Below are 21239 nucleotides of genomic sequence, written 5' to 3'. Positions count from 1 at the left end.
AATGCCACCGCTCCCGCATCTCCTGGGACAAGGGACAGCGGGGACAGCGGGGACAGGTCCCCAAGGACAGGGGACATCGGGGACACGATCCCAGGGACAGGGGACAGGTCCCCAAGGGCCACTCCTGGGTCAGGGGACAGAGGGGACAGGTCCCCAAATGCCACCCCCGCCCGTCCCTGGTCCCCGCGAGGAGGCGACACGTCCCCAAGGCCACCCCCCGCCCGGGGTGGCGCCCCTGGGGGACATCGGGAGCCGCGACACGTCGGGGGATCGCGAGGACAGCGCCAGCCGCGGTGAGGGGACACCTGGGGACACCTGGGGACACTCAGGGGACATCCCCGCGCCGCGTGCAGCGGTGTCACTCTCCGTGTCCCCTCCGCAGGTTGGGGACACTCGGAGGAGCCGCTGTAGCGCCGCGGGTGTCGCCGTGGCGCTGTCGCCGTGTCGCGGACGCCACCAGCTCCGTTGTCACCTCGTCCCCGTGTCCCCAGCCCGATGTCCCCTCGCTGTCCCGATGTCCCCTCAGTGTCCCCTCGCTGTCCCCGTGTCCCCAATAAAGGTGAAGCAGCAGCGTCCGTGTCGCCGTCCCTTGGGGACACCGAGGTGACAGCGCCGGGAGAGGGGACAGGGGGGTGGTGGCACTTCTTGGGTTGGGGACAGGGGTGGTGACACTGGGGACATTCCCAGTTTGGGGACACTGGGGACACTGGGGACATTCCCAGTTTGGGGACACTGGGGACATTCCCAGTTTGGGGACACTGGGGACATTTCCCTGGGGACATTCCCAGTTTGGGGACATTGCCAGTTTGGGGACACTGGGGACATTCCCAGTTTGGGGACACTGGGGACACTGGGGACATTCCCAGTTTGGGGACATTCCCAGTTTGGGGACACTGGGGACACTGGGGACATTCCCAGTTTGGGGACACTGGGGACACTCCCTTGGGGACATTCCCAGTTTGGGGACACTGGTGACACTGGGGACATTCCAAGTTTGGGGACACTGGTGACATTTCCTTGGGGACATTCCCAGTTTGGGGACACTGGGGACACTGGGGACATTCCCAGTTTGGGGACACTGGGGACACTTCCTTGGGGACATTCCCAGTTTGGGGACACTGGGGACATTTCCTTGGGGACACTCCCAGGCTTGGCAGTGACGTCACCACGGCGCCGTTGCCACGGTGACGGGGAGGGACAAAATCGCCCCAAATTTGCCCAAAATCGCCCAAAATTCGCCCAAAATTCACTCAAAATCCGTCAAAAAAATCCACTCGAGGTCGCCTCGATTTACACGCACCCAAATCTGCCCCAAATCGCCCCAAAATCCCCCAAAATTCCCCTAAAAATCCCCCCAAAGTCTCCCCAAAATCCCCCCAGAGGCCGGGGCCGAAGGGCGGTCAGCGATGATGATGATGATGGTGGCGATGGTCACCGCGGTCACTCAGTGACCATGAAGATGGTGAAGGTCACTCAGTGATGAAGATGACGGCGATGAAGGTCACTCAGTGATGAAGATGATGGTGATGATGATGGTCACTCAATGGTGATGAAGGTCACTCATTGATGATGATGGTCACTCATTGATGATGGTGGTCACTCAATGATGATGATCACTCATTGATGAAGATGACGATGAAGGTCGCTCATTGGTGAAGATGATGGCGATGAAGGTCACTCAATGATGATGATGGTCACTCAGTGATGATGATGGTCACTCAATGATGATGAAGGTCACTCAATGATGATGAAGGTCCCTCATTGATGATGAAGGTCGCTCATTGATGAAGATGATGGCGATGAAGGTCGCTCAGTGATGAAGATGACGGCGATGATGGTCACTCATTGATGATGATGGTCGCTCATTGATGATGGTGGTCACTCATTGATGATGGTGGTCACTCAGTGATGATGATGGTCACTCATTGATGATGGTGGTCACTCAATGATGATGGTGGTCACTCATTGATAGATGAAGGTCGCTCATTGATGATGATGGTCACTCATTGATGATGAAGGTCGCTCAGTGATGAAGATGATGGCGATGATGGTCACTCATTGATGATGGTGGTCACTCATTGATAGATGAAGGTCGCTCATTGATGATGATGGTCACTCATTGATGATGGTGGTCACTCATTGATGATGAAGGTCACTCATTGATGATGAAGGTCACTCATTGATGATGAGGGTCACTCATTGATGATGGTGGTCACTCATTGATGATGGTGGTCACTCATTGATGATGGTGGTCACTCAGTGATGATGGTGGTCACTCATTGATGATGATGGTCACTCATTGATGATGAAGGTCACTCATTGATGATGGTGGTCACTCATTGATGATGGTGGTCACTCATTGATGATGATGGTCACTCATTGATGATGATGGTCACTCAATGATGATGATGGTCACTCAATGATGATGGTCACTCATTGATGATGGTGGTCACTCAATGATGATGAAGGTCGCTCATTGATGATGGTGGTCACTCATTGATGATGGTGGTCACTCATTGATGATGATGGTCACTCATTGATGATGGTGGTCACTCAATGATGATGAAGGTCGCTCATTGGTGAAGATGATGATGAAGGTTGCTCATTGATGAAGATGACGGCGATGATGGTCACTCAATGATGATGATGGTCACTCATTGATGATGGTGGTCACTCAATGATGAAGATGGTCACTCATTGATGATGGTGGTCACTCAATGATGATGAAGGTCGCTCATTGGTGAAGATGACGATGAAGGTCGCTCATTGATGAAGATGACGGCGATGATGGTCACTCAATGATGATGATGGTCACTCATTGATGATGGTGGTCACTCAATGATGATGATGGTCACTCATTGATGATGATGGTCACTCAATGATGATGGTGGTCACTCAGTGATGATGATGGTCACTCATTGATGATGGTGGTCACTCATTGATGATGGTGGTCACTCATTGATGATGGTGGTCACTCATTGATGATGAAGGTCACTCATTGATGATGGTGGTCACTCATTGATGATGATGGTCACTCATTGATGATGGTGGTCACTCAGTGATGATGGTGGTCACTCATTGATGATGGTGGTCACTCATTGATGATGATGGTCACTCATTGATGATGGTGGTCACTCATTGATGATGATGGTCACTCATTGATGATGGTGGTCACTCAGTGATGATGGTGGTCACTCATTGATGATGGTGGTCACTCATTGATGATGATGGTCACTCATTGATGATGGTGGTCACTCAGTGATGATGGTGGTCACTCATTGATGATGGTGGTCACTCATTGATGATGGTGGTCACTCAATGACGATGAAGGTCGCTCATTGGTGAAGATGACGATGAAGGTCGCTCATTGGTGAAGATGACGGCGATGAAGGTCGCTCAGCGCCCTCTGCAGGTGGCCGAAGTCCGGCCGCTCGGCCGCCTCTCGGGCCCAGCAGTTCAACATCAGCCGGTGCAGGGCCGGGGGACACCCGGGGGGACACGGCAGGTACTCCTGGAACTGGGGTTACTGGGACGCACTGGGACGGACTGGGACGGACTGGGAGGGAACTGGGATGGACTGGGATGGACTGGGAGGGGACTGGGAGGGAACTGGGATGGGGTGATGGGGCCCAATCCCCTCCCAGTCCCTCCCAGTCCATTCCCAGTTTGTCCCAGTTTGCCCCAGTCCCTCCCAGCCCCCTCCCAGTCCCTCCCAGTCCCCCCCAAATCCATTTCCAGTTTGTCCCAGTCCATCCCAGTCCATTCCTAGCTTCCCTTAACCCCCTCTAAACACTTCCCAGTCCCTCCCAGACCCCTCCCAGTCATTCCCAGTCCATTACCATTTGGTCCCAGTCTGCTCCCAGTCCATCCCAGTCCCCCTCAACCTCCTCTAAACATCTCCCAGTTCCCTCCCAGTCCATCCAAGTCTCCCCTAATCCATTCCCAGTAGGTCCCAGTCCCTCCCAGTCCCTCCCAGTCCTTCCCAGTCCATTCCCAGTGCCCCTTAACCCTCTCTAAACACCTCCCAGTTCCTCCCAGTCCCCTCCCAGTCATTCCCAGTTCCCTCCCAGTCCATCCCAGTCCCTCCTAATCCATTCCCAGTCTGTCCCAGTCCCTCCCAGTCCATCCCAGTTCCCTCCCAGTCTGTCCCAGTCCCTCCCAGTGGGTCCCAGTCCATCCCAGTTTCCTCCCAGTCCCTCCTAATCCATTCCCAGTCCATCCCAGTTCCCTCCCAGTGGGTCCCAGTCCATCCCAGTCCATCCCAATCCATCCCAGTTCCCTCCCAGTCCCTCCTAATCCATTCCCAGTCTGTCCCAGTCCCTCCCAGTCCATTCCCAGTGCCCCTCAACCGCCCCTAAACACTTCCCAATCCCTCCCAATTCCCTCCCAGTCTGCCCCAGTCCCTCCCAGTCCATCCCAGTTCCCTCCCAGTCCCTCCCAGTTCCCTCCCAGTCCCTCCCAGTCCATCCCAGTCCATCCCAGTTCCCTCCCAGTTCCCTCCCAATTCCCTCCCAGTCCCTCCCAGTCCATCCCAGTCCCTCCCAGTCCCTCCCAGTCCCTCCCAGTCCCTCCCAGTCCCTCCCAGTCCGTCCCAGTCCCACCTGCTGGCCGCGGTTGCGGAAGTGGTGCCCGGCGTTGGCGATCACCTGCTCGTCGCTCAGGGCCCCGTACGGCTGCTCCCGGCACCGCGTCAGCACCTCCCACAGGGTCACCCCGAAGGCCCAGGCGTCGCTGGCCGGGCTGAAAGTTCCCTGGAATCCCGAAATTTGGGAATTTTGGGGGTTTTCGGGAATTTTTGGGGGATTTTTTGGGGGGTTTTTTTGGGGGATTTTTCGGCAGTCGGGAAGTAGAAATTTGGATTTTTTTTGGGTGTTCGGCGCCTCCCAAAAAGTCGCTGGCAGGGCTGAAAGTCCCCCGGAATTGCGAAATTCCCAAATTTTGGGGGTTTCTGGGAATTTTTGGGGGGATTTTTTGGGAAGTCGAGAAGTGGAAATTTGGGGGTTTCGGGATGAAAAAATTGGGGGTTTTGGGTTTTTTCGTCTCCCAAAAAGTCGTTGCCAGGGTTGAAAGTCCCCTGGAATCGCGAAATTCCCGAATTTTGGGGGTTTTGGGAATTTTGGGGGATTTTTTGGGGGAATTTTGGGGGATTTTTTTTGGGAATTTTGGGGGGTTTTCAGGGGGTCGGAAAGTGGAAATTTGGATTTTTTGGGGGGGGTTTCGGCGCCTCCCAAAAAGCCGCTGGCAGGGCTGAAAGTCCCCTGGAATCACGAAATTCCCCAAAATCCCAATTATTTCCCCTAAAATCCCTTTTTTTTCCCTCTGTTTTTTTCCCCAAAAAATTTCCCATTTTTTCTTCATTTTTTTTACCTTCAAATCCCCTTTTTGTCCCCCCCCCAAAATTCCAATTTTTTTCTCCTCTTTCCCCCCCAAAAACCCCAATTTTCCCCCCATTTTTTCCCGCCAAAATCCCAATTTCCCCCCCTATTCTTCTCCCGCAAAATCCCGATTTTTGCTTCGTTTTTTTCCTCCCAAAACCTCAATTTTTTTCTCCATTTTTGTAAAACAAAAACCATCCCTTCCCCCCCCAAATCCTCCCAAAATTCTGATTTTTTTCCCCCCGAAACCCCAATTTTTTTCCCCCCAAAAATCCCATTTCCCCCCCCAGTTTTTCCCCCAAATATCCCATTTTTTTTCCTCTCTTTTCTCCCCCCAAACCCACCAACCCTTCAATTTTTCCCCCCCCAAATCCCAGTTTTTCTCCTTGATCCCATTTAAACCTCCCCAAAATCCCATTTTTTTCCCCCAAATCCCATTTTTTCCCCCAAAATCCCATTTTTTTCCCCAAAATCCCCAATTTTTGTCCCGTTTTTCTCACCATGAGGATGCACTCCCAGGCCATCCAGCGGATGGGCAGCAGCGCCCGGCCCCTCACCCGGTAATAATCCGCCGCGTAAAGATTCCGGCTCATCCCGAAATCCGCCACTTTCACCGTCAGCGACCCGCCCGAAATTTCGCCAAATTCACCAAAATCGCCCGATTCCGCCCCGGATCCGCCGCCCACCAGGCAATTCCGGGTGGCCAAATCCCGGTGGACGAAGTTGAGCCCGGCCAGGAATCGCATCCCCGACGCGATCTGGGCGCCCATGTGGAGGAGGGTGGGGAGGCTGCACCAAAAAAAAGAATTTAAAAAAAAAAATCAGATTTTTCTTCGTTTTGCCCCCCAAAAAAAGATTTCCCCCAAAAATAATTTTTTTCCCCCAAAAATTGGGTTTTTCCAGCCCAAATCCCCTCTTTTTTTGGATAAAAAATGCGCTTTTTTTCCCCTCCAAAAAATTAGTTTTTCCCACCGTAACCCCTCGTTTCCCCTCCACAAAAATCCCATTTTTTCCCAACCTAAAGCCTATTTTTCCCAAAAAAAATCGTTTTCCCCCGAAAACCACTTTCCCCCCCCACATCAATTCCTATTTTTCCCCCCCAAAAATCCCATTTTTCCCCCCAAAAAATCCTTTTCTCCCCACTCCTACTCCTGTTTTTTTTCCCCTAAAAATACTTTTTTTCCCCCCAAAAAAATCGCTTTTTAAAAACCTAAATTACATTTTTTTCCCAAAAATGGCTTTTTTTTATCCCCTCAAAAAAAAATTTCCCTTTTTTTTCCACCCAAAAGCCCCAAATCCCGGTGGACGGAGTCGAGCCCGGCCGGGAATCGCGTCCCCGTGCCCACGTGCAGGAGGGTGGGGAGGCTGAGGGGAACAAAAAATGAAAATTTTCGTCATTTTTACCCCTCCCCCCCTAAAAAAAAGTGGGGTTTTTTTCCAAAAAATGTAATTTTTTTCCAAAAAAAAGAGAATTCGGTTTTTATACTTATATTCCTATTTTTTCCCCAAAAACCCCCCTTTTTCCTACCCTCAATCCTCGTTTCCCCCCCAAAAATCCTTTCTTCCCCAAAAACTCTCCGTTTCACCTCAAATCCTCTTTTTTGCCAAAAAAAAAATTTGATTTTTGCCCCCCCCAAAAAAACCTTTTTTCCTCCCCTTTTCTTCTTTTTCCCCCGCAACATTTCCTTTATCCCCAAAAATTTCCTTTATCCCCAAAAATTTCCTTTATCTCCAAAAATTTCCCTTTATCCCCCAAAATTTCCTTTATCCCCCAAAATTTCCTTTTTCCCCAAAAAATTTCCTTTATCCCCCAAAATTTCCTTTTTCCCAAAAAATTTCCTTTATCCCCAAAAATTCCTTTTTCCCCAAAAAATTCCTTTTTCCCCCAAAATTTCCTTTTCCCCCCAAAAATTTCCTTTATCCCCAAAAATTTCCTTTATCCCCCAAAATTTCCTTTTCCCCCCAAAATTTCCTTTTCCCCCCAAAAATTTCCTTTATCCTCAAAAATTTTCTTTTTCCTCCAAAAATTTCCTTTTTTGCATCCCAAATTCTACTTTTAGCAGAAAAAAAAGCGCTTTTGTTTCCCCCTCCCAAAAAATCCCTTTTTGCCCCCAAAACAAATCCTTTGAAAGGGGCGTGGCGGGAGTGGGCGTGGCTTGTGCTGAATGACGGGCATGGCTTAAAGTGGGCGAGGCTTCTCTTAAAGGGACAGCACCCCAAAAGTCATTCTAGGAATCGACTCAGACTGGGCGCGGCTCGAGTGGGCGTGTCCCACCCGGGGGCGTGTCCTCACCTGAGGGCGTGTCCTCGGGCCCCGCCCAGGAACTGGTGCAGGTCTCCGTGCTCCATGTACTCGGTGACGATGCTCAGGGGGCCGGGCCCCCCGCACACGCCCAGGAGCCGCACGATGTTGGGGTCGCGCAGGCGGAACAGGGTCCGGGCCTCCTGCAGGAAATCCCGCCTGGACACGCCCCCAGAATTCCCAAAATTAGCACACCTGAGCACACCTGGGTGCACCTGGATACACCTGAGCACACCTGGGCACACCTGGAGGACATTTGGGGTCCCGCAGGCGGAACAGGGTCCGGGCCTCCTGCAGGAAATCCTGCCTGGACACGCCCCCAGAATTCCCAAAATTAGCACACCTGGGCACACCTGGAGGACATTTGGGGTCCCGCAGGCGGAACAGGGTCCGGGCCTCCTGCAGGAAATCCCGCCCGGACAGGTCCCCACAATTCCCAAAATTAGCACACCTGGGCACACCTGGATAAACCCTGAGTACACCTGAGTGAACCTGGATACACCTGAGCACACCTGGGCACACCTGGGCACACCTGGGCACACCTGGAGGACATTTGGGGTCCCGCAGGCGGAACAGGGTCCGGGCCTCCTGCAGGAAATCCCGCCTGGACACGCCCCCAAAATTCCCAAAATTAGCACACCTGGGCACACCTGGGTGCACCTGGATACACCAGAGCACACCTGGGCACACCTGGAGGACATTTGGGGTCCCGCAGGCGGAACAGGGTCCGGGCCTCCCGCAGGAAATCCCGCCCGGACACGCTCCCACAATTCCCAAAATCCCAAAATTAGCACACCTGGGCACACCTGGATAAACCCTGAGTACACCTGAGTGAACCTGGATACACCTGAGCACACCTGGGCACACCTGGGCACACCTGGAGGACATTTGGGGTCCCGCAGGCGGAACAGGGTCCGGGCCTCCTGCAGGAAATCCCGCCCGGACACGCTCCCACAATTCCCAAAATCCCAAAATTAGCACACCTGGGCACACCTGGATAAACCCTGAGTACACCTGAGTGAACCTGGATACACCTGAGCACACCTGGGCGCACCTGGAGGACATTTGGGGTCCCGCAGGCGGAACAGGGTCCGGGCCTCCTGCAGGAAATCCCGCCTGGACACGCCCCCAGAATTCCCAAAATTAGCACACCTGGGCACACCTGGGTGCACCTGGATACACCTGAGCACACCTGGGCACACCTGGAGGACATTTGGGGTCCCGCAGGCGGAACAGGGTCCGGGCCTCCTGCAGGAAATCCTGCCTGGACACGCCCCCAGAATTCCCCAAATTAGCACACCTGGGCACACCTGAGTGAAGCTGGATACACCTGAGCACACCTGGGCGCACCTGGAGGACATTTGGGGTCCCGCAGGCGGAACAGGGTCCGGGCCTCCTGCAGAAAATCCCGCCCGGACACGCCCCCACAATTCCCAAAATCCCCAAATTAACACACCTGGGTGCACCTAGGCACACCTGGAGGTCCCTAAAACACACCTGGGGACACCTGGGGACACCTGGGGACACCTGGGGACACCCCTGCCAGTCCCTCCCAGTCCCTCCCAGTTCCATACCGGGCGTTCTTGGTGGCGTCCGGCCGCAGCACCTTGACCGCCACCAGCAGGGGGCGGCCTGCGGCCTGGGGGGCGTGGTCTGAACCGGGGGGCGGGGCCAGGCCCAGGGTGTGGGGGGCGATGACCTCACAAAGCAACACCTGTCGGGGGGAGGGTGACCAGAGAAAGGGGCGTGACCAATGGAAAGAGGGCATGGCCAATCAACGAGGGTGTGGCCAAAAGGGGAGGGTGTGGCCTCAGAAATGGGGTGGGGTTAAACTAGATGGTGAGGCCGAAATGTGGGCGTGGCCACTATGAGGTGGCTGTGGCCAAATTAACGGCTGTGGGGTCATTAATAAGGGGAGGAGGTTATTAAATATGGGGGCGTGGCTAATTAAAAAGGGTGTGGCCTTAAAGGAGATGGGGCTTGACAATCTGAGGACGTGGCTAAATCGCTCACAGGCGTGGCTAAACCATGGCAGGTGTGGCCTGGGTAAGGGGTGTGGCTTGATCCCAAGGGGGCGCGGCTTACCTCCCCAAACTGCCCCTCCCCCAACTTCTCCCGGAAGCGCAGCTGCCGCCGGGGGAAGGCGGGGAGGGCGTGGCCGTGGGCGTGACCCTGGGCGTGGCCAACCAAGGCGTAGGCGGAGCCTCCGGTGACGTCAGCCTCGGCGTAAGCCCCCGCCCCTCTCTCGCCCTCACCTGCCCAGGTGAGAAGAGGAGGCGCCGGTGAGGCGGGGAGCTGGGTGTGGTCAAAGTGGGCGTGGCCCCATCCCTGCCCCGCCCTTACCGTCGGTGTTGATTGGTTTGACGCCGTCGGGCGTGGCCCGGCCGAGGCCTCCCATTGGTCGGGCGTAGGTGCTCAGGAGCAGCCGATAGGCTGGATTCGCTGGTGGGCGTGGGCAGATTGGGTGTGGTCACAGAGGGGCGTGGCTTATTGGGGTGGAGTTTCCCTGCCCCCTCCCATTTTTGGGGCTGTTTTGAGCCTTTTCCTCGTTCCCGGAGAGATTTTTTGGGGGACGTTTCCAGCAAATAAAAAATTGGGGAAAAAAGTCTTCCCCTCCCTCTTTTCTTTCCCCTTTTTTCCCCTTTTTTGGTCCTTCTTTCCCTTTTCTCCCCTTTTTTTTCTCTTTGTTTTTCCCTTTTTTCCCCCTTTTTCCTTCCCTTTTCTTTTCCTTTTTTCCTCTATTTTCCCCTCCTCCTTTTTCCCCCCTTTTCCCCTTATTTCCCCTTCCTCCCTCCATTTTTTCCTCCTTTTTCCTCCTTTTTTCCATTTCCCCCCGTTTTTCCCCGCTTCTTCCCCCTTTTTCCCATTTCCCTATTTTTCCCCCTCTTCCCCCCCCTTTTTTCTCTTCATTATTCCCCATTTTTTCCCCTTTTCCCTCCCCTCTTTCCCTTTTTTCCCTTCCCCCCCCCTTTTCCCCCTATATTTTTCCCCATTTTTTCCCCTTTTCCTGCCCCTTTTTTTTCCCCTTTATTTTTCCCCTTCCGCCCTTTTTTCCTTTATTTTTCCCTTTATTTTTCCCCTTTTTTTCCCCTTTTCCCCCCCTTATTTTTCCCCTTTTCCCCCCCTTATTTTTCCCCTTTTCCCCCCTTATTTTTCCCCTTTTTCCCCATTATTTTTCCCCTTTCCCCCTTTATTTTTCCCCTTCATTTCCCCCCATTTCCCCCTTTATTTTCCCCCTTTATTTTTCCCCTTTTCCCCCCCCATTTTTCCCCCCTCTCTTTCCCCCCCTTTTTCCCCATTTCCCCCTTTATTTCCCCGTCCATTTCTCACCAGCCCCGGGCGGACTCCGGGGGGGTCGGGGCCGGGCCCGGGTGGGTTCCTGGTACTCCCCGCTCCCGGTGCCGGTGCCGTTCCCGGTGCCGGTGGGGATCCGCTCGTAGCCGGTGGCGTTGTTGATGACCACCGTGTCCCCCGAGAGCTGCACCCGCAGCGCCGCCTCCGCCCCGCCGCCGCCCGGCACCTGGCCAAGCCCCTTCCCACCGGTCAGAACCCGCTCCAACCAGTTAGAACCAGTTCAGCCCCAGTTAGAACCAGTTCAGGCCCAATTCGGACCAGTTAGAACTAGTTCCGACCAGTTAGAACCAGTTCAGCCTCATTTAGAACCAGTTCAGCCCCAATTCGAACCAGTTAGAACCAGTTCCGACTATATAGAACCAGTTCAGCCCCATTTAGAACCAGTTCAGCCCCAATTTGGACCAGTTAGAACCAGTTCAGCCCAAAGTCAGACCCATTTAGAACCAGTTCCGACCAGTTAGAACCAGTTCAGCCTCATTTAGAACCAGTTCAGGCCCAATTCGGACCAGTTAGAACTAGTTCCGACCAGTTAGAACCAGTTCAGCCCCATTTAGAACCAGTTCAGCCCCAATTCGGACCAGTTAGAACTAGTTCCGACCAGTTAGAACCAGTTCAGCCTCATTTAGAACCAGTTCAGCCCCAATTCGGACCAGTTAGAACCAGTTCAGCCCAAAGTCAGACCCATTTAGAACCAGTTCTGACCAGTTAGAACCAGTTCAGCCTCATTTAGAACCAGTTCAGGCCCAATTCGGACCAGTTAGAACTAGTTCCGACCAGTTAGAACCAGTTCAGCCTCATTTAGAACCAGTTCAGCCCCAATTTGAACCAGTTAGAACCAGTTCCGACTATATAGAACCAGTTCAGCCCCATTTAGAACCAGTTCAGCCCCAATTCGGACCAGTTAGAACCAGTTCAGCCCAAAGTCAGACCCATTTAGAACCAGTTCCGACCAGTTAGAACCAGTTCAGCCCCATTTAGAACCAATTCAGCCCCAATTCAGACCAGTTAGAACTAGTTCCGACCAGTTAGAACCAGTTCAGCCCCAGTTAGAACCAGTTCAGCCCCAATTCAGACCAGTTAGAACTAGTTCCGACCAGTTAGAACCAGTTCAGCCCCATTTAGAACCAGTTCAGCCCCAATTCGGACCAGTTAGAACCAGTTCCGACTATATAGAACCAGTTCAGCCCCATTTAGAACCAGTTCAGCCCCAATTCGGACCAGTTAGAACCAGTTCAGCCCAAATTCAGACCCATTTAGAACCAGTTCCGACCAGTTAGAACCAGTTCAGCCCCATTTAGAACCAGTTCAGCCCCAATTCAGACCAGTTAGAACTAGTTCCGACCAGTTAGAACCAGTTCAGCCCCATTTAGAACCAGTTCAGCCCCAATTCGGACCAGTTAGAACCAGTTCCGACTATATAGAACCAGTTCAGCCCCATTTAGAACCAGTTCAGCCCCAATTCGGACCAGTTAGAACCAGTTCCGACTATATAGAACCAGTTCAGCCCCATTTAGAACCAGTTCAGCCCCAATTCGGACCAGTTAGAACCAGTTCAGCCCAAATTCAGACCCATTTAGAACCAGTTCCGACCAGTTAGAACCATTTCAGCCCCATTTAGAACCAGTTCAGCCCCAGTTCAGACCAGTTAGAACCAGTTTGGAGCAGTTACAAACAGTTCACACCAGTTAGAACTCAGTCAGTCCCTCCCAGTCCCCTCCCAGTCCCTCCCAGTGCCCTCCCAGTCCCTCCCAGTGCCCTCCCAGTCCATCCCAGTCCTTCCCAGTCCCTCCCAGTCTCTCCCAGTCCCTCCCAGTCCCTCCCAGTACCTCCCAGTCCATCCCAGTCTCCTCCCAGTCCATCCCAGTCTCCTCCCAGTACCTCCCAGTCCATCCCAGTACCTCCCAGTCCCTCCCAGTCCCTCCCAGTCCCTCCCAGTGACCTTGCCCATGCACAGCCGGCGGCGCAGGATGAGGAGGATGATGGTGAGGAGGAGGAGGATGATGGCTCCCAGGCAGCCCAGCAGCGCCGGCGACGTCCCGGCCTCGCCTTTGGCCGCCGGCGGCACCAGTTCGGCCTCCGCGGGGGTCACTGGGAGGGGCGGGGAGGGGCCGTGGCCACACCCACCTCGGATAAGCCACGCCCATTTCATCCACACCCCAATAAGCCTGGCCCAGTTAAGCCCCTCCCATTTATTCCTCCATTAAGCCCCTCCCAATGAAGCCACACCCATTGATGACTCCATTAAGACACGCCCCATTGAGCCCCACCCAGTTAACCCCCTCCCATTCAAAGCCCCACCCACTTAAACCTCACCCAATGGAATCCCACCCAGTTAAGCCCCACCCAGATAAGCCCCGCCTACCCGAGGAGGTGACGTTGGTGACCCCTCCCACGTTGGGGGCGTTTTCCAAGATGGCGGCGGAGGGGTCAGGGGTCAGGGGCCACCCACTGGCACCCACGGGGTCATCGAGGACCTCTGGGGACAGGGACGGCCCTTGATGACATCATCGATGGGCAGTGACGTCATTGACCAGCAGTGATGTCACCAAAAGGCAATGACGTCATCGACAGTCAATGAGGTCGTCAATAATCAATGGCGTTAACACGAAATCAATAGTGTCATTGATTGGCGATGATGTCATTGGTCGACCAATGGTGTCGTCACCCAACTGATGATGTCATCACTCAACCAATGATCTCGTCACCCAACCAATGATGTCATTACCCAATGAATGACCCCATGACCCAACCAATGACCCCATGACTCAACCATTGACTCCATGACCCAACCAATGACCCCATGACCCAACCCTTGACCTCATGACCCAACCAATGACCCCATGACCCAACCAATGACCCCATGACCTAACCATTGACCCCATGACCCAACTGTTGACCCCATGACCCAACCATTGACCCCATGACCCAACCAATGACCCCATGACCCAACCATTGACCCCATGACCCAACCATTGACCCCATGACCCAACCAATGACCCCATGACCTAACCATTGACCCCATGACCCAACTGTTGACCCCATGACCCAACCATTGACCCCATGACCCAACCAATGACCCCATGACCCAACCATTGACCCCATGACCCAACCATTGACCCCATGACCCAACTGTTGACCCCATGACCCAACCAATGACCCCATGACCCAACCATTGACCCCATGACCCAACTGTTGACCCCATGACCCAACCAATGACCCCATGACCCAACCATTGACCCCATGATCCAACCAATGACCCCATGACCCAACCAATGAACCCATGACTCAACCATTGACTCCATGACCCAACCAATGACCCCATGACCCAACCCTTGACCTCATGACCCAACCAATGACCCCATGACCCAACCAATGACCCCATGACCCAACCAATGACCCCATGACCTAACCATTGACCCCATGACCCAACTGTTGACCCCATGACCCAACCCTTGACCCCATGACCCAACCAATGACCCCATGACCCAATGAATGACCCCATGACCCAATGAATGACCCCAGGACCCAAACGTTGACCCCATGACCCCACCTGAGACGAAGGCCACCTCACTGAAGAGCATCCACTCGGCGCCGAAGAAGAAGCGGCACTGGATGAAGCGGGCGTGGCGCCCGCCCAAGGGGACGGTGACCAATCGAGCGCTGGGGTCCTTGGTGGCCCCGGCCAGGCTGTGGGTGGCCACCACGGGCTCCCAGGTGGTGGCCAAGGTCTTCTTGAAGCGACACTCGACCTCCCGGAAGATTCCGACCCCGCGGGTGCGGAGGTTGTTGCAGTGGACCTGTGGGAGTGATGAAAAATCCCATCATGCTCTGGGGCAAGGTGACCAATCCAAAACATCTCCAGACGCCAAGGTTGGGTCAATACGGCGGCCGCTCTTCTGTCCATCCATGGCTGACCAATCCCACAATTCCCGGTGGCCAAACCTCCAGGACACCCTTGGGACACCATCCCATGATGCTCTGGGGCAAGGTGACCAATCCAAAACATCTCCAGACCCCAAGGTTGGGTCAATACGGCGGCCACTCCTCCATCCATCCATGGCCCACCAATCCCACAATTCCCCCCAGTTCCCAGCATTCCCTGGGGCACCTGCATGGCGTGGAAAGTCCGGAGCTCCTGGAACTCGAACTCCAGCTCCAGGTGAGGGTGTGGCCCGGGTGGGCGTGGCCACCCCACGTAGTCGTAGCCCGGCCACAGGCGGCGCTCGCGGGTCCGCAGGAAGTCGTCGAGGCCCAGGACTCCGTCCGAGAGTTGGCCCAGGCCACCAAAGTTCAACCTGGGCAGGTGGGACACACCTGGATTGTCCCGTCCCACCCACCTGGAGATCCTCCAGGGACACCTGGGCAGGTGGGACACACCTGGATTGTCCCATCCCACCATCCTGGAGATCCACCAGAGATACCTGGGCAGGTGGGACACACCTGGACGTGGGGATTGTCCTGTCCCACCCACCTGGGGACAACCTGGGACAGTTTGGGGACACCTGCAGATGGTTTGGGGACACCTGGGGACACTCACGGGCCAGCGCTGAAGCCGTCGTAGGTGGAATCGTTGAGGATGATGGGGACGGGGTCAAAGGTCATGATGTGTCCCCGTGGGGCCGTGTAGGACAAGAGCCCGGCTGGGGACAGGGATGTGTCACCCAGGGGTCACCCAGGGGTCAGCAAGGGGTCACCCAGGGGTCACCAAGGGGTCACCAAGGGGTCACCATGGGGCCACCACCAGGATTAACCCCTTGACCCAACCCTTGACCCCATGACCCAACCGATGACCCCAACACCCAACCAATGACCTCATGACCCAACCAATGATGTCATCACCCAACCGTTGACCCCATGACCCAACCAATGACATCATCCCCCAACTGTTGACCCCAACACCCAATGAATGACCCCATGACCCAGCCATTGACCCCATGACCCAACCATTGACCCCATGACCCAACCATTGACCCCATGACCCAACCGTTGAAACCGTGACCCAACCATTGACCCCATGACGCAATGAATGACCCCATGACCCAACTGTTGACCTCATGACCCAACTGTTGACCCCAACACCGAACCAATGACCTCATGACCCAACCAATGACGTCATGACCCAACCATTGAACCCATGACCCAACCATTGACCCCATGACCCAAACCTTGACCTCATGACCCAACCATTGACCCCATGACCCAACCATTGACCTCATGACCCAACCATTGACCCCATGACCCAACCGTTGACCTCATGACCCAACTGTTGACCCCAACACTCAACCATTGACCTCATGACCCAACCGTTGACCTCATGACCCAATGAATGACCCCACCACCCAACCAACGACCTCAAAGTGACAAAACCCCATCTCAGGTCCCCTCAGGGCCGCCACCAAGACTCGACCTCGAAGGACGTGGCCGGGGGCGGCCACCACCAATGTGGCGGTCACAGGAGTGACTCAGAGGTGACTCAGAGGTGACGGGGAGGTGACACTCACCCTCCCAGGGGCAGCCGTAGAGCTCGAGGCGCAGGCAGACGCTCATGGCGCGCGGCGCCCGCGGGTACACCCGGAGCGCCCGGGCCACCGGCGGAGGGGACAGGTCCTTCAGCACCACGCCCTCGGGGTCCTCGTTGCCGCCGATCACCTGCGGCCGTCACCCAAAGGTGGCATTGAGCTGGGAGGCGCCGGGGATTTCACACCGGGGCGTCCCCGAGGTCCCCCGATCACCTCGGTGTCGCCAAACGTCCCCAAATGTCCTCAAGTGTCCCCAAATCCCCTCGACATCCCCCAATGTCCCCAAGGCCCTTCTTGATGTCTCCAACGTCCCCAGAACCCCCAACGCCCCCAACACCCTCAGCGTCCCCAAACTCCTCCCTCGGATGTCCCCAAACGTTCCCCAAGCCCTCCATGATGTCCACCTCATGTCCCCATCGGTCCCTCCACCGCAGCCACCGGCGCCGGTCGCGGCTGTAGCTGAGGCGGTACTGCCGGGCGAACTCGCGGCCGTGTCCCCCCGCGTGACGTCCCTGCGTCCCCACCAGCGTCACCAGGTGGAGGTGGCCCAGGTCCACCTCCAGGAACTCCTGCTCGGCCGGGAACACCGGCCCCGCCGGACACCAGGCGCCGTCGCCGTCGCTGCGGCCCAGCCTGGGGACGTTTGGGGACATTTTGGGGTTTGGGGCACTTGGGGACATTTTGGGGACATCCAGAGGACTTGGGGACATTCGGGGATGTGGGAACATCTGAAGAACTTGGGGACATTTTGGGGTCTGAGGACATTAGGGACATTTTGGGGTTTGGGGACATCTTGGGGGACATTTTGGGGTCTCGGGGCACTTGGGGACATTTTGGGGACATCCAGAAGACTTGGGGACACTCAGGGATGTGGGAACATCTGAAGAACTTGGGGACATTTCGGATTTTGGGGACATTTGGGGACGCCAGGCCCTTATACTGATCCAAACTGGTTTCTACTGTCCCAAACTGGTTTCTACTGGTTTCTACTGGTGCGTACCGGCCGTGGCGGGCGGCGGTGGAGTCGGACCAGGCGCTGGAGGCCGAGAGGCGAAAGTCGGGGATGGTGCCGTCCTCCATGCCCAGGGCGAAGCGACAGCGGCCTGGGGACAGCCGGGGGACAGCGGGGGACATTTGGGGACATTGGGGGACATTGAGGACATTTGGGGACATTGGGGGCATTGGGGGCATTGAGGACGTCAAGGGGATTTGGGGACATTTTGGTGACATTCGGAGACATTTTGGTGACATTTTGGTGACATTTTGAGACATTTTGGGACGTTTTGGTGACATTTGGAGACATTTGGAGACATTTTGGGACACTTTGGGACATTTTGGGGACATTTGAGCACATCGAGGACATTTTTTGGACATTTTGGGGACATTTTGGGACATTTTGGGGACATTTTGGTGACATTTTGGTGACATTTTGGGACATTTTGGTGACATTTTGGGGACATTTGAGCACATTGAGGACATTTTTTTGGACATTTTGGTGACATTTTGGGACACTTTGGGACATTTTGGTGACATTTGGTGACATTTTGGGACATTTTGGTGACATTTTAGGGACATTTTGGGACATTTTGGGACACTTTGGGGACATTTTGGGGACATTTGAGCACATCGAGGACATTTTTTGGACATTTTGGGGACATTTTGGGACATTTTGGTGACATTTTGGGACATTTTGGGACATTTTGGTGACATTTGGGGACACTTTGGGGACACTGTGGGGACTCACCCAGGTCCAGCTGCGTCCCCTTTGTCCCCTCGGTGACCCCGGCCAGCAGCAGGAGGGGGAGGGGCAGCGGCAGCGCCGCCATTGGCCCCGCCCCCCCAAACTGGGAGCGCTGGGAGGGAACTGGGAATGAACTGGGAGTGAACTGGGGAGACTGGGAGGGAACTGGGACAAACTGGGAAGGAATTGGGGATACTGGGAGGGAACTGGGAGGGACTGGGAATGAACTGGGATGGACTGGGAGGGACTGGGAGTGAACCGGAAGGGAACTGGGAGGGACTGGGAGCACTGGGAATGAACTGGGAATAAACTGGGGATACTGGGAAGGACTGGGAGGGACTGGGAGGGAACTGGGAATGAACTGGGAGGGACTGGTTCTAACTGGGAATGAACTGGGACAAAGTGGGACCAACTGGGAGTGAACTGGGAGCAAACTGGGAGTGAACTGGGGATACTGGGAGGGACTGGGAGGGAATTCGGAATGAACTGGGAGTGAACTGGGAGGGAACTGGGAATGAACTGGGAGGGACTGGTTCTAACTGGGAATGAACTGGGACCAACTGGGAGTGAACTGGGAGGGACTGGGAGTGAACTGGGAGCAAACTGGGAATGAATTGGGGATACTGGGAGGGACTGGGACAAACTGGGAGAGAACTGGGAATGAACTGGGAGCACTGGGAGCCCCCCCCCCCATGCCCAGCAGCTGTTCCCAGAATCCTTTGCGGGAATTCCTCCCTTCCCCCTCCCCCCCACGGCAGCTGCTGAGGGGCGTGGCCTCGCTCTGACCACGCCCCTTCGTTTGCATAAAGATGAATATTCATTGGCACCCCGAAAAAAACCACAAAATCGGCCCCAAATGGCCCCAAAATTCCCGAAAATTCCAAAAAAATTCCCCAAACTTCTCCCCAATTTCCCCAAATCCCCCAAAATTCCCCCAAATCCCCCCAATTCCTCCAGCTCGCCCCAAATCCCCCCAAATTCCCCCCCCCAAAAATCCCCAAATTCCCCAAAATTCAAAACCCCGCCCCCAATTTCCCCAAATTTCACAAAAAATCCCCCCCGAATTTCTCAAAAATTCCCAGTTTTCCCCCCAAATTTCCCCCCAGTTCCCCCCAAACTCCCCCAAATTCCCCAAAACCCCCCCGAAATTCCCAATTTTCCCCCCAAATCCCCCCCAAAATTCCCAAAAATTCCCGATTTCCCCCCCCAAATCCCCCCAAAATTCCCAAAAATTCCCGATTTCCCCCCCCAAATCCCCCCAAAATTCCCAAAAATTCCCGATTTCCCCCCCCAAATCCCCCCAAAATTCCCCAAATCACCCCAAAATTCCCCCAAATTCCCAATTTCCCCCCCAGTTTCTCCCCCCAAATCCCTAAAAATCCCCCAAATTCCCCCCAAAATTCCCAATTTTTCCCCTTCCCGGTACCCACCGGGTCTCCTCGGCTCCTCCTCGATCCCAAATTTCCCTCCGGGATCGTCCCAGAAAAAAAAAAAAACAAATCCCAAAATTCCCGAGACCTCCCCCCGCCCCGGGGGGGCTCCAAGGGGGGTTCCCGGAGCTCGAATTCCCGCGGGAATTCCCGGGGGAAAAAAAAAATCCCAAATTTTCCTTTAAAAAAAAAACAAAAAAGATAAAGTGGGGAAATCCCAAAAATTCCCGGGTTTTTCTTGAGGGGTAAAACCCCCAAAATTCGCTTTCCCATCTCCCCTTTTATCCCAAAAATTCCTGATTTTCTTCCCTCTTTTACCCAAAATTCCTGATTTTTTTGGGCTCTTTTATACCCCAAATTCCCAATTTTTGGCTGCCGCTCATTCTCAAAATTCCCAATTTTTCCCCCCCCTTATCCCAGAAAAATTCCAATTTTTTCCCTTTTCATTCTCAAAAATTCCCGATTTTTCTCCCCTTTTTACCCCCAGAATTCCCATTTTTCCCCCCAAAATTCCCATTTTCCCCCCAATTTCCCCCCCCAAAAATCCCAATTTCCCTCCCTCCCAAATCCCAAATTTTTTTCCCGCCTTTTACCCCCAAAATTCCCGTTTTTCACCCCCCCAAATTCCCCGATTTCTCTCCCCATTTTCTCACAAAATTCCCATTTTTAAATCCAATTTTTTTCCCCAAAAATCCCATTTTTTAACCCCCAAAATCCCATTTTTTAACCCCCAAAATTCCCGAATTTCCCCCCCCCCCCGTGTGGGGCTCCCGCCCCTCCCCCCGCCGGGGCCGAATCCCAAAAATAATTCGGGAAATAAAAAAAATAAATAAAATAAAAATAAATCCCCGGGCCCGGTCACGTGACCCTGCAGCTGTTGGTGGGGGAACAGCTGGAAAAGGGGGCGGGGCCAAATCCCGCCCGGATTTGGGGGCAAAATTCCCCAATTTTGGCTTTTTTCGTCCTGATTTCCCCGTTATCGGTCCTTATTTGCCGTTATTAGATATTATTGCTCGATTATGACTAATTATTTGTCGATTATTAGCCATTATTGATCTATTATTAGAACTAATTATCAATTATTAGTCATTATCTCCCATTTATTACTCATTATTTCCCGTTATTAGGGGATCTTTATCGATTATTCGCCAGTATTTCCCAATTATTAGCCATTATTGATCGATTATTAGCCATTATTTTTCGTTTATTAGCCCTTATTTCCTGATTATTAGCCCTTATTTCCTGATTATTACTCATTATTTCCCATTTATTACTCATTATTTCCCATTATTAGGGGTTATTTCCTGATTATAGCTATTATTTATCAAATATTAGCCATTATTTCCTGATTATTAGCCATTACTTATCGATTATTTATCATTATTTCCCAGTTATTAGCACCTATTTCCTAATTATTATCGATTATTTCCCAGCTATTAGCAGTTGTTTCCTAATTATTAGCCATTATTTCCCAATTAATAATCATTATTTCCCGCTTATTAATCGTTACTTCCCATT

At 53.8% G+C, this 21239-nt stretch overlaps 1 protein-coding gene across 1 annotated transcript; it reads right to left on the bottom strand.

Annotated features, from left to right (window-relative positions):
• Window positions 1-1370: 1370 nt before the first annotated feature.
• Window positions 1371-20184, bottom strand: LOC136306035 (epithelial discoidin domain-containing receptor 1-like). Its single transcript, XM_066209383.1, has 18 exons — window positions 19722-20184; window positions 18295-18403; window positions 17551-17653; window positions 16955-17183; window positions 16533-16680; window positions 15569-15671; window positions 15140-15326; window positions 14582-14828; window positions 13394-13507; window positions 12971-13119; window positions 11008-11197; window positions 10015-10119; window positions 9763-9932; window positions 9252-9391; window positions 7669-7836; window positions 5876-6164; window positions 4602-4751; window positions 1371-3511 (listed from the first exon to the last, which is right to left on the bottom strand). Exons 1-18 carry the CDS (start codon window positions 19992-19994, stop codon window positions 3365-3367), a joined length of 3021 nt encoding a protein of 1006 aa, XP_066065480.1. The 5' UTR covers window positions 19995-20184; the 3' UTR covers window positions 1371-3364.
• Window positions 20185-21239: the final 1055 nt, after the last annotated feature.

Source organism: Chamaea fasciata, unplaced genomic scaffold (genome assembly GCF_029207755.1).
Source record: "Chamaea fasciata isolate MVZ Bird 193981 ecotype frontalis unplaced genomic scaffold, bChaFas1.0.hap1 SCAF_920, whole genome shotgun sequence".
Classification (NCBI taxonomy): domain Eukaryota; kingdom Metazoa; phylum Chordata; class Aves; order Passeriformes; family Sylviidae; genus Chamaea; species Chamaea fasciata.
The sequence above is the reverse complement of the archived record's forward strand: the minus strand, read 5'-3'. Positions and strand labels throughout refer to the sequence as shown.

What these genes read in the sequence shown, in the direction of transcription:
- LOC136306035 (XM_066209383.1), bottom strand. Translation starts at nt 19,994, where the DNA reads ATGGGAAAGCGAATTTTGGGGGTTTTACCCCTCAAGAAAAACCCGGGA. An exon ending in GACGGCTTCAGCGCTGGCCC is followed by an intron (nt 15,327 to 15,568) that starts GTGAGTGTCCCC and finishes CCACCTGCCCAG; the next exon opens with GTTGAACTTTGGTGGCCTGG. An exon ending in CACCAACGTCACCTCCTCGG is followed by an intron (nt 13,120 to 13,393) that starts GTAGGCGGGGCT and finishes CGCCCCTCCCAG; the next exon opens with TGACCCCCGCGGAGGCCGAA.